Source organism: Oratosquilla oratoria, chromosome 5, assembly GCF_046742065.1.
Source record: "Oratosquilla oratoria isolate Oo_2021 chromosome 5, ASM4674206v1, whole genome shotgun sequence".
NCBI lineage: Eukaryota > Metazoa > Arthropoda > Malacostraca > Stomatopoda > Squillidae > Oratosquilla > Oratosquilla oratoria.
Window position 1 is genome coordinate 4,208,145 of NC_134781.1, and position 15,836 is coordinate 4,223,980.

A 15,836-nucleotide genomic window follows, 5' to 3' on the forward strand; every position below is an offset into this window, starting at 1 on the left:
TTGTTGGATGAGAAATCTTATTATTTAGGATTTATAAGTACATGTACACCCCAACCATCTCTGGGCACATACACAGCTAAGCAGTTAATTTGATATTTATAAATATTCATTCAAATACTAAACATAAAATAATAGTACATAAAATACACAAAACTTCATGACATTTCAAACAATATTTTAAGAGTTATCAGTAAAATATAGGGTGTGTAAACCAGGTTCCTTCTAATAAACTTTACATTGCAAATCCATTTTTGGAGGTTTGTGATTTTAAAATAACTGTTATCGTTTATTTTTTACAAACCACGTCACCTTAGAAATAAAATACCAACATGGTATGAAATGGACACTGCAGTCTGGAGTACTGAGTTGGCTCCCATCCCTCCCTCTTCACAGCTGCAATCCATCTCTACATTTTCCCTCTTCACAACTGCAACCCATCTCTACATTTTCTCAGTCTCAGCAGGGAAACGAGCAAATGAGAGGTGTAGACACTTCTGTCTGTTATTGCAGCCAATAGCTACACAAAAGATCCCTTTTTTTCCATAAACTCTGAACTCAAACTATCACTGTGTTTGTAACTCGCGCTAAACGTCCAATATGGCCGACCCCACAGCGAGTCGGTGACCTGTGACGTCACATGGTGTTGGAGGCTATTGGGGTTGACAAGCGACTCTCGGTGGAATTCCAGAATCACGCAAACACAAATATTGATAATAAAATTTACGTTGTCCAATAACTCTTAACCATAAGATAACCTAGCACAACCTAATTTTAGGTAATATTATATACAATAACAGTTTGATAGAGAAAATATATTTTTCAAATGCGAAATAGAAGTTTTTTTTTCTTACCTGATGAACGTTGGACTTGCGTGACCCTCATGACGTCACTGGTGCACTATCCACATCCTGTGTTTCAACTGTCTGAGAATTGACAATATCTACTGAAAGGCGAATGTGTGAGTGGCTGGCAGAGAGAACCATTTGCTAACAGTTCCTCATCCACCTATACTTCTATGGGGCAGGACGGCTGGCAGGGCAGATTTGCCAACAGGTCCTACACCTCGCTTACCTCTAGTCATGCTGATTGTGACAGGTTGGATCACTAGGTCAAATATGAAGGTTGTAATCAGCAGACGTAACGTGCAGATGAAGGCTTGTACACAAGTCTTTGCAAACTAATGTGTATGGTCAAAGTTGGATTCTGTGGTCCCGGCACCACTCAACGGAGCTCAACACATGTCTTTACGTGACTACTGCCAGCCTCAGACTGAAAGCTGAAATTCGGTAAATTTTCAGAATCACGCAAGCACGGATATTAAAAAAAAAATCGCATTGTCTAGATTCTAACCTAATCATTCTATAAAGGATAGATCTTTCAAGTACAAAAAAGAAAGAAGTGAAAATATGTTTGCGTAATACTGGAGTAGAACTGATAATGCTATTTTGATTATACATTGTTTCGGTATTCACATATCAAGCCTGATTTGGCCAATATAAAACACTTAATACCTCTTTTGCACGTCTTATTGCCTCTGACCCAATATGAACGAATTTTTATATTCATTAACTTCGACGTATTTATCATCCCACAATTTTCGAACTACATGCTGACAAATGTGGTCTATTTTCCTACCCAGACAATACATATTTGTGCTCATCACATTTGTTTACCACTTATTCCTGCAGTTTGCAATTCAGTCCACAAACTATTCAAAAAAAATTGAAGTCCATGAAGCCATAACCTGGGCCTGGATCAACGTGATTGTGGTTGGCTTGGGACAGGTTGCAAACCCGCCACTACCAGAAATGTCATGTGCAAAGAAGCTCATATAACTTTCAATTTCTTCATCCATATCATTAATATATATAGCAAACATTATTGGGGCCAGAACTGTTCCTTGTGGAACACCACTTATTACTTCATCCCAATTTGAGTGTTTGTCTCTTATCACTACTCTCATTTTTCTTTCTTGCAAAAAGTCTTCCATCCATTTAAGCAGTTTGCCCTGTATTCCTCCTTCAGTTTCTAATTTCTTAAGCAACTTCTTATGTGCTACTTTGTCAAAAGCTTTTTTTAGGTCTAGAAATGCACAATCAGCCCATCCATCTCTTTCTTGTGTTATATCTATTAGCCTTGAATAGAAACATATTGAATTGGTGATGCATAATCGTCCTTGTCTGAATCCAAATTGCCTTGGATTTTGCACTTTTTTTTTTTTTTTTTGTAATACTTTACCCACCTACTATTGACAATTCTTTCACAAATTTTTGCTATTGTACTTGTTAGAGAGACTGGTCTATAGTTGGTAGGGTCTTCTTGATTTCCCCCTTTATATATGGGTATTATATTTGTTTTTTTCCAATCTTTTGGAACTTTTCCTTCTTTCAAGGAACTGCTTATTATACTATGTATTTTGTCTGCCAGTTCATTCCTGCATTCTTTCAGAATCCAGTTTGCTATTTCATCTGGTCCATGCGATTTTCTGACATCAAGAGTACTCAAGTGTTTCATTATTTAATTCTTTGTTACTTCTATTTCTTTCATAGGGGGAACTTTCTCTTCCCATTCAATCTCTCCAGGTTGTATGTTCTCCCTTGTAAACACTGATTTAAAATGCTTGTTCATAATTTCCGCCATTTCTATTCCCTCTGTGTATTCAACTCCTCCATGTCTTAATTTCTCTAAATCTTGTTTGTTTTTCAGTTTGTTGTTTACAAATCTGTAGAATAGTTTGGTTGATCTTTACATTTTTCTATGACATCTTTTTCATATTTTCTCTTTTCCTCTCTGCACGCTTGTACATATTTATTTCTATAACAAGTATATATTTTCCATTTTCAGGTCTTTTGTATTTCTTCTATTTGGTCCAGGCTTTATCTCTTTTGTCTGTTAACTCCCTACAACTTTTGTTGTACCAGCACTTTACATATTCTTTTTCTTGTTTTTGTCTTGGGACATATTTTTCCACTCCTTTTTATAAATTTTTGTCAAAATATTCCATTTCTCTTCCACTGTTGTTTCTTCTTTGTATATTCTTTCCCAGTTTTCTTTTTGAAAGAATTCTCTTATTTTATCAAAGTTTGTTTTTTCATACAGCATTCTTCCTTTACTATATTGTTCATTTCTTTTCATGTATTTTTCCTCGTTTAGTTCCATTTCAATCAATATGTGGTCACTTTTACTTATGGGTGTCTTATATACAATATTTTCCACTATTCTAGGTTCAGATGTGATTATTAGGTCTAGTCTCGATGGTTCTTCCTCATTTCTATACCTAGTGTTCTCTTGTATCCATTGTGTCATTGTATGCTCAATAATCATCTCGAGTAGAACATTTCCCCATGAGTCGTCTCCACCCTTTACTGTTATCTCTTCCCAGCAGACTTCTTTGCAATTAAAGTCGCCCATCATAACTATTCTTCCTCCATCTTCCATTATCTTATTTAATGTTATCCTTGTGTCTTCTAACATACTTTTATGTTCACTCTCTTCCCACGAGGCTGTTTTTGGAGGCACATAATCTATCACAAACTTTCTGCTCTTCTTATCTCTGTCTTCCACTTCGATCATAATCATCTCTACTGTATTCTTTCCATATGTAATACTCCTCACGTTTATATCCTTCTTAGTCAGGAACATAACTCCACCTCCTTGTTTTGTCTCTCTGTTTCTAATCCAATAATTATATGCATCATGTCCTACACTGTTGGGTGGTAGTGGACCTTTTAATTTTGTCTCTACAATTCCCATTATGTCCGGTTCTTTTTCCTTCAGATAATCATTCAGTTCATTCAATCCTGTTATTAATCCACCTATATTTGTGTAAGACACTCTTAATTTTCTGCTACTCCCATTGTATTTTCTGTTTCCCTTTTGTTTTTCTCTGGTATGACCCATCTCCTCACTTTCATATTCACTACTCTCCAATAGAATTTCTCTTTTTCTGTCTATGTTTTGTTCTCATTTTTTTTCCTTAGCTTCTTGTCTTTTCATTTTTTCCTCCTCTCTTTCCTCTCTATTCATTTCTCTTTTTATCCATACGTTTTTATATTGTTCACTTTTGCTAGTTTCCCTGTTTTTGCTAAGATATTCTCTGCCGTCATTTGTGATTTGAATTTAATCTTAATTGGTCTGGTTTTATCTGTACTATACTTTCCGAGTCTAAACATCTCTTCAATTTGTTTCATGATTTCAGGTTCATCTTCCAGAACTAATTCTAATAAACTGCTTACTTTTTCTTTTTCCTCTTTGATTCTTGTGGTTCTATTAAGATTATGCTTCTCTTCCATTCCTAATATAATTGTACATTTCTTTTTATCTGCTAAGTCTCTTACCATATTCTCCTTCTGTCTCATCATTTTAACAACTGAGTTTTCAGTTTGTTCTTTCATTTGCTGTTTTATTATGTCAGTAAATGCAACTTTACTGTTCTCTTGGATTTTTTTCCAACTCTGTACTTCTTTTGCTATGGACTCTTTATTCTCTTTGTTCTTCTTCTTTAATTCCTCATTCTCCTCTTTTACTTCTCTTAACTGTCTTTTTAATTCTTCTATTTCTTTAGTTAAGTTTTTGTTCACCTTCTCTAATTCTTCCAATTTGTCAACTCTGCGCTATCTCTGCCATTTTACCGAACCTACTTTCCCAATGTTCGGTCATTTTCTCAAGTTTCTCCTCTAGTCTTGCTAATCGGGGGAGGTTGGTATCCCCCCTCCCCTCATTAAATCCCTGGAAATTATTATCCTCACCTTCCATTGTGCTGCTCTTATCTATATTTCTAATCTTTACATTTTTGTTAATCCCTTCACCAAAATCATCGGTCCTTCTCTTGTTTGCAAGACGCCTGGCCTCCTGGACCAACTCCTCCCCTTCATCATTTCCTTCCATTTGCCTCAGTAATCCCTCCCCTTCTCCTTTTTCTTCACTTCCCCACTACACCACGAGCTTTCCCTTTTCCTGTAAATACAATAAGGTACTTCCTTGACGTTGAGATCCACGAAAATTTCACTTTTTCTTCGGAATTCCAATCTTCGCCGTCCATCCGACGAATGTGTGTGTGTGTGTGTGCGTGTGTGTGTGTGTGTGTGTGTGTGTGTGTGTGTGTGTGTGTGTGTGTGTGTGTGTGTGTGTGTGTGTGTGTGTGTGTAATAATAATAATAATAATATTAACAATAATAGTGATAATTATTTTAGTGCTTTGTAGGAATATACGCTGAAACCCGAATTCTACCTACATATATTTTTTCTTAAACACTTCATGATGATTTCAAATGGGAGTTCGTAGTTCCCTACCTGTATTCAGCCACGCCGCCCGCATACTTGTTCATGGCCACAGCAGAAGACATTCCATAGAACAATTTCATCTTCTTGCCGTTCCTTTCAATGATATCACCACCAGACTGGTCGTGCCCCGCCAGCATTCCGCCCATCGTGACAAAATCAGCTCCAGCACCAAAGACTTTGGCGATGTTATCTGGACAGGTGCACCGGCCATCCTGCAACCCAGTGGCGGTGCCAGGGGGGGCTTGGGGGGGTGCTTTAGCCCCCCCCCTCAAAAAAGTGGCTAGCCCCCCCATTAGCCCCCCCAACTGAAATGAGCAAATTGAAAATTTAAAACACTCATTGAAATAATTTTATTAAGTGGAATTTTTAATTGCCAGGGCTAAAGATTTGTCAGCCATCAGTGCTAGATAGCCCAACCATTAACCCCCTCCCCTTTTGAAATAAGGATAATATATGTGTATTATCATATTACTATTAGCCCCCCCAAAAATCTGCTCAGCCCCCATTAGCCTCCCCAACTAAAAATTCCTGGCGCCGCCGCTGCTGCAACCTCAAGCACTATTGATCATTTCAAGTTTGCAACACCTTTGTCAATCGGCGAAGACGAAATATTTCGGCAAGACTAATTCAGTGTTCTTCATAAAGCTGCGATCAGACGTGTGAGTGTAGTCCCAATGTCACTGTTTATTTGATATTCATAATACCTCCGCAGCTTTTCCGTATCCGACTTCAGTATAATACCTGTTAGTTTCCGAACTAGTTGTTATTCAGTTGAGAAACTAGTTATTAAAACAAATTTCAAATCAGGTAACTGTAATATAAGAATTTCTAACATTCATCTATTCTGTAATATTAGCTGATTTTTTAAATTTATTTTCAAGGCAGCTTTCTTTTACAGTACGGACATCTTAATTAAATACAGCTCGACTATAAAGTCGTCTCTTTTCATGAGTTCGGGATGGAAACGTCTTATTGTTTTTAATAACATTGCGTGGTTGTGATATGTCATAGAATAGATATATTATATAATGATGAATTAAATGAGCTTTGGTGTGCTTGACTCGGTTCGTATGGACCAACCATAGATCATAATAAGCACGTATAGTACCAATGTTAAAGCTAAACCAGGTAAAAAATAATGGTCCTACAGTAGACTAATAAAAACAATATATACGTCCATAAGAATATCAATAACATTGAAATATGATTAACAGTATTATTATAAGATAGAATTTTTTTTATTGTTAGCGTGTGTGTATGTGTGTGTGTGTGTGTGTAAATAAAAAAGGAAATATACAATTTCCTAAGTCTGCATTGAGCAAAATATGTTAGTACTGAGAATTGTATTACAGAATATTTATCCAGGAGACACAGAAATGAAACAAAATGTTCTTAGGTTTGTTGTTTATTACTAGGGACACGATGATGGTTTCGAGCCCCGTCGTTAACAACTAGGTCCACCTAAATATAAAGAACGCATGTATGTATATATGTTACAGTAAGATTGTGAAGCTAGGGATTTCGTGAAATCCCTAAAACTTTCAGAGAATTCGTGAAAATACTGTTTCACTTAGGGACTTCATGAAATTACTAAAATATCTAAGGATTTCATGTATTTACTGAAATGCTACTCCAGTTATTTCATGGAATCCCTGATGATAGTAAATACATAGAACAACAGATGCTATATTTTGACATCTTATTCATAAATCATCATATCATGAAAATCGTGTATAAAATGGTTCAGAATTTTCGGTTCAGGTTATTACAGAACTAAAGCAGTTGTGGCCTCAGATCAAACTAGTTCATGGTAATCACAGACATCCGCAAAGCCAGGGCTCTGTGGAAAGAGCAAATGCTGATATCAAAGACATTCTAGTGGCATGGATGAGTGACAATAACACGCAGGACTGGACAGTTGGACTTAAATTTGTTCAGCAACAGAAGAATTGTGCTCACCATGCTGGAATAAATAGAACACCATACAAAGCCATGTTTGGAGAGGACCCTAAAGTTGGCCTGACATCGTCTAGTCTCCCGCCTGAAATACTTGAAAGGCTAAAATCTGAAGATGATCTTCTGGCAGTACTTCAGCCACCATCATCTACCAATACTGAGTCAACATCTGATGAAACTGATGTGCAAATATCTGCCACACGTGAAGAAATTGATGAACAACCTTCTGTCTCTAGTATGCAACCACCTGCTCCTGTCAGTGAGTCAACATCACTACGTGCAACCAACCAGCCACCAGCAGTGAGCGAGAATTCTGCACCCGTTGACAAGTGGCTTGAAGACAAGCAAAATCAACGTAAAAGAGCACGTGAGTCACGGTTATCCCAGGCAGAGCGAATGGTAAAGCGCTCTCGTATTTATCTAAAGGCTGGTGAAGCTGGAAACAATGTTCCTGTTCCAATTCCTATGGTTGACAGAGGGAGAGGTGACCCAAGAAACATTGTTGGAGTTATTGTTGACAGATATGAAAATGACTTGTACAGAATTGCAATGAAAGCTGAGATATGGACCACAAAGTATTCCAGGAATCAGTTTGACCTTTGTCCTCAGAGACTTTTAAATGAAACTGATGTCAATACAGACTGTACCAATACACTCCGTCAAGCCCTCAGGTCTACAGCTTCTGGTGGGCAAGGGTTCTTCCACTATGACTGTAGCAAACAAGGCCAGACAAACAGATGCAAGTATTTTAAAGCAAAGAAAATTTGTAATAGCAGATGTCACAGCAGTCTGACTTGTAAAAATAAGCATTAGCTTTAATGTGCTAATACATTCTACTTGATTTTATACATGATTTTTATATGATGATTGAATATGAATAAAAATTCAAAATAAAGCTTCTGTTGTTCTATGTATTTACTATCATCAGGGATTTCATGAAATCCCTAGACATTTTAGTAATTTCATGAAGTCCCTAAGTGAAACAGTAATTTCACGAATTCCCTGAAAATTTTAGGGATTTCACGAAACCCCTAGTTTCACAATCTTACTGTAACATATATACACATATGATAGAGTTATAAGTTCAACAAATATAATATTCGAATATATTTATTGACAGTAAGATGATATGTGTATATATATACATATACATATATAGATATATATATATATATATATATATATATATATATATATATATATATATATTTTTTTTTTTTTTTAGGGGGGCAATAGGTGATGAGGGGAGGGAAGCTCTTTGTCTTTGCGTACAATCTAATTAAAAAAGAAAAAATCAGAACATTGTACATGCCTTTTGCCTAAGGCAGTCATCCTACACCAGGCAACAGTTACAAACTAGTTTAGTCTCCCCTTCCCACGCAGTGAGAAGTGAGAAACCCGTGGTAGGGCAAACCCTATCAGTTGTAGTAAGTCGCTGTTCTGTTTATACCGATGTCAGGTCGCTTCCCTCCCTGGCCAGGGTTGGGTCCCGGGAATCGAACTCCCGAGTTCGACGCGGTATCCATATTGTGCTACCGCGCGGACCTCACCTAACGATACAAATATATTTTCTTGAATTGGGGGGGGGGGACTGCCCCCCCCCTCCCGACGCCCAAGAAAACACTATATTCTACACAGAGAAATACGTTCTTCATAGCAAACAGGTGTCGGAAGAAATATACATTTTTCCATACAAATATAATACATCATTCGTAAATAATTGGAATTGTTTCGTAATTTATCACAGAATGTAATACTATGCCATGTCATCGTCTACAGGAATCACAAATATTGGTTAGCTAAAAAAAAAAAATCAATCAATCAAACTGGGCACAATGGGAACAATGACGTCGGGTAGAATTGTCTCCACCTCTCGTTCTTCGACAGAGAGCACTTTGTCTCCCATACATACGCCAGCTTCACACTGGGCTGGTTTCCGTCAATTGTTACAAATTTTAACAGGAAAATACTTCACTTACAGCTTTCAAATAAAATTTCAACACTATCTAACTTTCATATAGACACAGTTTCTCACTAAATGACGTAAAAATAATTTGACGTTTGGAAATTAAAAAAAAAAAAAAAATCGTAACTGAAGTCGTTTCTACTCAAACAAGCTCACAACAGTTGACGTCAATCTGCCCAATGTGAAGCGGCCTATAGCGTTTGACTAGACTCAGGTTCGATTCCGAGCGTCTGACGAGCGACAAAGCCTCTTAACGATCGACTAAAAAACTCTAATTATCTGAATATATTTCAAATATTTGTTCTAACCCGCGACCACAAAGAACAAATTGTTCATCGTGTTGAACAGAACACTTGCACAGTATCATCTGCAGTATAATGCTGATTGCCTACTGATTCATGTCAGACTAAAGGTGGCTGCACACTTGGCATTTCTCGCTAGCATGCTACTTGCTTTTGTTATTTCATTTGGGCAGAAACGACCTAGGAAGGTTACGATCTTTTGTTTTTCAAGATCCCAAATGTCAAAGGACTTTTGCGTCTGAGAAAACGAATGATAGACACAAAATGGTTGAGATGTTCTTAGAATATTTAGCCCAAGTCGTTCCTACTCAAACGAAGGAGCAAAAGCAAGTAGCATGCTAGCCTAGTGTGACGCCACTTTAACACGTTCCAACAAAGTTTATGCAACGTAGGAAGGTTAGAATGCGTATAAAAGAAGACTAAGGCTTCGTTCACACCAGCGGTTTGATCCACGCGGAAACCGCAGCGGTTCCAGAGAGTTAAGGAAAGACTGCATGGTTGTGTGTGAACGCCTCCATTGACTTGCACTGTAACTGAACCGCCGCGGTTCAAACCACTAGTGTGAACAGGGCCTAATTGTCTAAGAATAATACAACACAAGTTCACGACATAGTCTTTCTTCTTTCAGCTGCCGTCGCAAGGACAAACACCTTAACCTCATCTTTGTTTGAGTTACGAGTTTCTGACATCGGAGGGACATCGTAAGTTGCTTATGACGCCTATATCGGCAATAAGCATTCCTTGAGAAAAGAAAGAAAGAAAAATCATACCGCTATCATTTCTCCCTCACCCTGGTTGATAAAATCAAATCCAAACTTGCGTTTAATATTCTCAGATCGTTATCATCCCTTGGTAGGCAAGTAGCTTCCGCCCTCGACCCACCCACCCACTCCCACCCCCCGTCCTCCTACTCCTCCTCTTTTCTCTCGAACTCGAACGCCTCTTGACCCTTTTGTCCCCATCGATCTCCGCTGCCCCTTGACCTTGCTCTCGCCAACACAAACAATTGCCCAGAGAGGATCTCCCTCCGTTGGACTCCTTCCCTCCTAACCCATATACAATGTGTGCGCTGGTGGCGTCATCGGAAGCGTGACGGTCTCGCATTCGCTTAGTTGTGGGTTCGAGTCCCGGGTTCCTCTCCGATTCCCAGCAAGGACTGTGACCTACTCCCCTAAAAGTCCCCAAAGCGCATCCTAGGGTAAAGGTCAAGGCTTCGGACGCAGCTGCTCAGCGCCTCCATGGGTAGGATTCAATCCCATATATCCCCGACTAAATGTGACAAAGTCCATTGTGCATGCATACATTTGTATGAATAATATATTTTGTAATCCGTCTTATACAACAGAAACAAGTCATTATCAAAGGCTGCCTCAATTCGACACAATATTATTATATATTAAGTTTCAACAAGAATAACTGGTTGCTATAAGCTTTGCGAAGGCCACAAGCCTGCTCGTTCATTCCTTATTTCACAAGACTCCAACTGGATAACTATTAAGGATACCTAACCTAACCACATTCAAAACCAAGCTGCTCAGGCTCACCCCCTTCCGCTACCTTCCGAGATACTAAGTGGTTGGAATCCTAGTCCCTTCATGGGTCTCATCATCCTCAGGTATCTGTTTATTATTCCTAATACCGGCACACCATCGATTATCCGGTAAATGACGGCGGTCCGGAACCACTTTTAATCCGGACTTAATTACAACTGGACTTAAGACTAACTCGGTGACACCTCTCGGGCTTTATTCTGATCAGTGTCGTACGATTTTATGAGCACAATTGTTTCGCCACCGATAACCAGCGCTTCTATCCTTTGGGGGACAACGTCGCACCGAAGAGGTGGAGTCGTAGAGGTGTCAGAGGAGATAGGAGCGTAACAGAACGGAGGGACAGAACAGAGCTTGAAAAAATGGTAATCAGGATTCTTCCCTGATTGGAGATGAGTCTCCAATCATGGTACGAGTGCCGAGTGACTTTGGCTATGCGGCAGAGGGAGGGAGGGAGGAAGGGAGGAAGGGAGGGAGGGAGCATCGCCATTCTGAAGAAGTTGCAAAAGTCCCGTTGCACCTTCAGTCGCAAACTGTTGTCGCAATAGATGACAAACTATGAAACACCGCACCACTGGTTTCTTTCATTGCGGTGGCGCTCCCCAACCCGAATAAAATCGCCTGTCTGACTTTCAGAGTAAAAGCAGGCAGAATAATATGAGTATATTACGTCGCTGCAGTGACAGGGGGATAACCAACGACTACAGAATAAAGATTTCAAGAACAACTGAGGTGGTGACACCTATAGGGGCCCAACACGCGATGACATCCACTCGGCTTCGACGATGTGGGTGCAGCAGGTCTTCTCCAGCTGATGTGCTTTCCAGAGGGCCCCAGAAGCTTCCAGAGGATTTCAAAAGATTCTAAAGGATCCCAGAAGCCCCAGAAGGATCCCAGAAGATTCCAGAGGATCCACAAGCTCCTAGAGAACCCCAAGTGATCCCAGAGGATTCTAGAACCTCCTAGAGGACCCGAGATGATCCCAGAAAGTCCCAGAGCATACCAGAAGCTCTAAGAGGATCCCAGAGGGTCCCAGAAGTTCCTAGAGGAATTCTTCAGCGCCTCGATCCCCCGTAGAACTGGATCAGGACGACAAGGTACGTAACGACCGTGTTCACGACCTGAAACATCACATCACGATATTAAGTCGAGAAATACTCGTCTCCGCTAACCTAAAACAAATGGTGTCCAACAAGGAACGGATAGGGGTAGGTATATCATACTCACTGTGGTAGCCATGCCCTTGTTCATGGTGAAAAACCCACCCCCGTTGATCTGAGCGTCGAGGCGGTCGATGTGCTCGATGAGCGTGGCCATCTGTGGGAGGCGGAGGACGTCAGGATGACCAACTAAGAGGTTCTCAACCAAGGGGAAGGGGGTGAGTCTTCCACGTACAGCGGGTAAATATATCACGCACTAGGGGGCAAATATATCGCACATTGGGAGGGTAAATATATCACACACAGGGATATAAATATATCACGTCCTGAGGGTAAATTTAGACTGGGTGTAAGTTTATGACTACTGGAGGGGAGGGGGTCTCGTACGATGTACTAGGGGTAAATTACAAAGGATTACAAAGGCAGAGCATGCCGACAGGAGACCTTTTGATCCATATCTAGGTCGGATGCAAAAAAAAAAAAAAAAAAAACACACCGGAGGTAAACTTACCACGCATTGAGTGTAAAAAATAATAAAACCTCTGAGCTGGTTCGTGGATTATACTTGGTTATTTTATATTAATTCTGTGATACCTTACACATGGTAACCAATGTGATTGAAATGTATATTTTCATCCTTGGTCAAGGCTTTCTTTGCACAGAACCTTCTTTATAGATTATCTTCCTCTTTCATATTTTCTTCACCTTTATGTTGCCTATACATTAATTATTTATTAATTTATTTATATATTTATCTGTTTATTCATTTTTGTGAGACTCCGGGATATAAGGTGCAGTGGTACCACTCCCGACAGCTAATTCAACGATCCGAGTTCGAATCCCGCCCAGGACTGAACATTATAGCATTGCTGCACTGCAAGCCAGCACTCCAACTCTGGTGGGCAAGGAGTTGTGTGTGTGTGTGTGTGTGTGTGTGTGTGTGTGTGTGTGTGTGTGTGTGTGTGTGTGTGTGTGTGTGTGTGTGTGTGTGTGTGTGTGTGTGTGTGTGTGTGTGTGTGTGTGTGTGTGTGTGTGTGTGTGTGTGAGGTCACAGCATGACCCACACATTGTGTATATGAACTCTAAACTCTCATTCTGATAGGTAATAGTTGTCGATCACGAGTCCAGCACGTGATCCAAGACTCACCTTTTGTTTGGCGGCACCGTCGTTCATGGACCCCTTGAGACGAATCAGCGGCTCCACCAGCGCCTCTTTCTGCAATTATAAATATTTACAAGAAATAGAATAAAATAAAAGGTCAGTCACTAGTGATTATAATCCTAGTATAATTGTTATGAAAAGGACTGTCAATATACAATAATGAGTGCATTCCACACTGATATTTTTGGCATATCATCGCACGTTTCGACATGGTTAGCGAAAGAGGTTCCGCGTTGGCCACAACAAAATACGTAAAGGTGACGTCTCACTATACTATTTCCATTATCTCGTGACCCACAAGGTGTTGTCTGCCGTGTTGTCACGTACTGGATCAAAACATTCAGCATATACCGGAAGCTCTCCACTACCCCGAGTATGTTAACATGTAATATTCTAAATACATATTGATTTTTTCATTAAATGGTAGGTGATATGAGTAATTGTTATACATGTAAAGAAAAGAAGAGACTTGTTAAATGATGTGGCATCTCAGGTCAGCCGACGTTGCCCCAGCAACAACTTTCCCTTTTCTTGTCCAAGCCTTGTATTCTAGAAATTACATAGAGAAGCTGAGTGCGGGTCTTCGGGCCGCTTGCAATCTCTTTAATTATACCGGTCATACATGCAAATATAAAGAAACCGGTGTCTCCCCCGTTTTCTTTGGAGATGGTTTAGACGTGGCAACGCTGCTGGTTTTGCCGGCCACATCCTATGGGTCACCAGATAATGGAAGAAGTATAGGATAACATGCTACTTGCTTTTGTCTCTTCGTTTGAGTAGGAACGATTTGGGTTACAATATTCTAAGAACATCTCAACAATTTTGTGTCTAACGTTCGTTTTCTAGGATGAGCTTCTCTTAGTTCGTCATTCGACTTCTGACGCAAGAGTCATTTGACGTTTGGAATTTTGAAAAACAAAAGATCGTAACCGAAGTCGTTTCTACCCAAACGAAGTAGCAAAAGCAAGTAGCATGCTAGTGAGAAATGCCTAGTGTGCCGCCACCTTAAGGAGGTGGAAAGGAATCCACTGACAGGAAAAGAATTTAGATCCTATTAGTGACATCGTCATCAATGAAGAAAAGGATCACAGAACACGGATGGAGGGACGAGGAAAAAGGGTTAGGCTCTGTTCACACTTGCGGTTTGAGCCGCACGGAAACCGCAACGGTACCGCATAGTCAAGGGAAAACTCCGCGGTTGTGTGTGAATGCCTCCACTGACTTACACTGTAATTGAATCGCCGCAGTTCAAACCGCTAGTGTGAACAGGGCCTTAGAATCTGGTGGCGCATTCACTTAGTTGTGGGTTCGAGTCCCGCACTTCTCTCCGATTCCCAGCAGTGACTGCTGGTTACCTGCCCCAAGAGTAAAGCGTATCCTAAGACAAAGGTAAAGGCTTCGGCCGCAGCTACTAGGCGCCTCCTGGCGTATGAATCTCCTCACCTATGACGAAAAGGATTGCAAAGATACAGAGACGTAAAAAATAATCTACTCGTCATCTTTGTCTACGTTCCTCTATTTTTGAAATAGCATGTCACATTAATAGCAACGAATCTCGTCGCCGACAATCCACCAGTGCTTCGGTCCTCGAGACGACACCTCGATTTTATTTTATTTTTATTTTTTGGGGGGAGGGGGAGGCAGGATCGTTACATTATGTAGAAGCCTTTATCTAAAAACTGAACATTTGAACTTAACTTCAATCCCTTCACTTTGATGACACACTTTACACATTTTGTTTTGGTTAACGCAGGACGATTCTATTCGGTTCGGGGCAAGGACCAGCCCATAGTTCCTTTCATTCAGTCCTTCCCTTCATCCTACGTTCTCCTTCACAGCACCTCCCTTTAACACAGTCCCTTCCTATACCACAGTTTCCTTCTCCACCAGTCAGTAGTTCCCTTCATTCAGTCCTTCCCTTCATCCTACGTTCTCCTTCACAGCACCTCCCTTTAACACAGTCCCTTCCTATACCACAGTTTCCTTCTCCACCAGTCAGTAGTTCCCTTCATTCAATCCTTCCCTTCATCCTACGTTCTCCTTCACAGCACCTCCCTTTAACACAGTCCCTTCCTATACCACAGTTTCCTTCGCCACCAGTCAGTAGTTCCCTTCATTCAGTCCTTCCCTTCATCCTATGTTCTCCTTCACAGCACCTCCCTTTAACACAGTCCCTTCCTATACCACAGTTTCCTTCTCCACCAGTCAGTAGTTCCCTTCATTCAGTCCTTCCCTTCATCCTACGTTCTCCTTCACAGCACCTCCCTTTAACACAGTCCCTTCCTATACCACAGTTTCCTTCGCCACCAGTCAGTAGTTCCCTTCATTCAGTCCTTCCCTTCATCCTATGTTCTCCTTCACAGCACCTCCCTTTAACACAGTCCCTTCCTATACCACAGTTTCCTTCTCCACCAGTCAGTAGTTCCCTTCATTCAATCCTTCCCTTCATCCTACGTT

The 15,836-nt window shown here is 40.3% G+C and overlaps 2 protein-coding genes across 2 annotated transcripts in view; one reads left to right on the forward strand and one right to left on the reverse strand.

Moving 5' to 3' along the window:
• The first annotated feature begins 6,393 nt into the window (after positions 1-6,393).
• On the forward strand, positions 6,394-11,997 carry LOC143025317 (uncharacterized). The gene is made up of 3 exons (XM_076184791.1): positions 6,394-6,411; positions 7,045-7,924; positions 11,885-11,997. The coding sequence occupies exons 1-3, from the start codon at positions 6,394-6,396 to the stop codon at positions 11,995-11,997; spliced, it is 1,011 nt and encodes a 336-aa protein (XP_076040906.1).
• Positions 8,464-15,836, reverse strand: part of LOC143025338 (uncharacterized) — a 12,596-nt gene continuing 5,223 nt past the window's right edge. The window contains exons 2-4 of the mRNA XM_076184834.1: positions 13,365-13,433; positions 12,285-12,374; positions 8,464-12,178 (exon numbers count right to left, since the gene is read on the reverse strand). Coding sequence (XP_076040949.1) covers positions 12,113-12,178; positions 12,285-12,374; positions 13,365-13,433 — 225 coding nt within the window. The 3' untranslated portion in view covers positions 8,464-12,112. The remainder of the gene's footprint in view (positions 12,179-12,284; positions 12,375-13,364; positions 13,434-15,836) is intronic.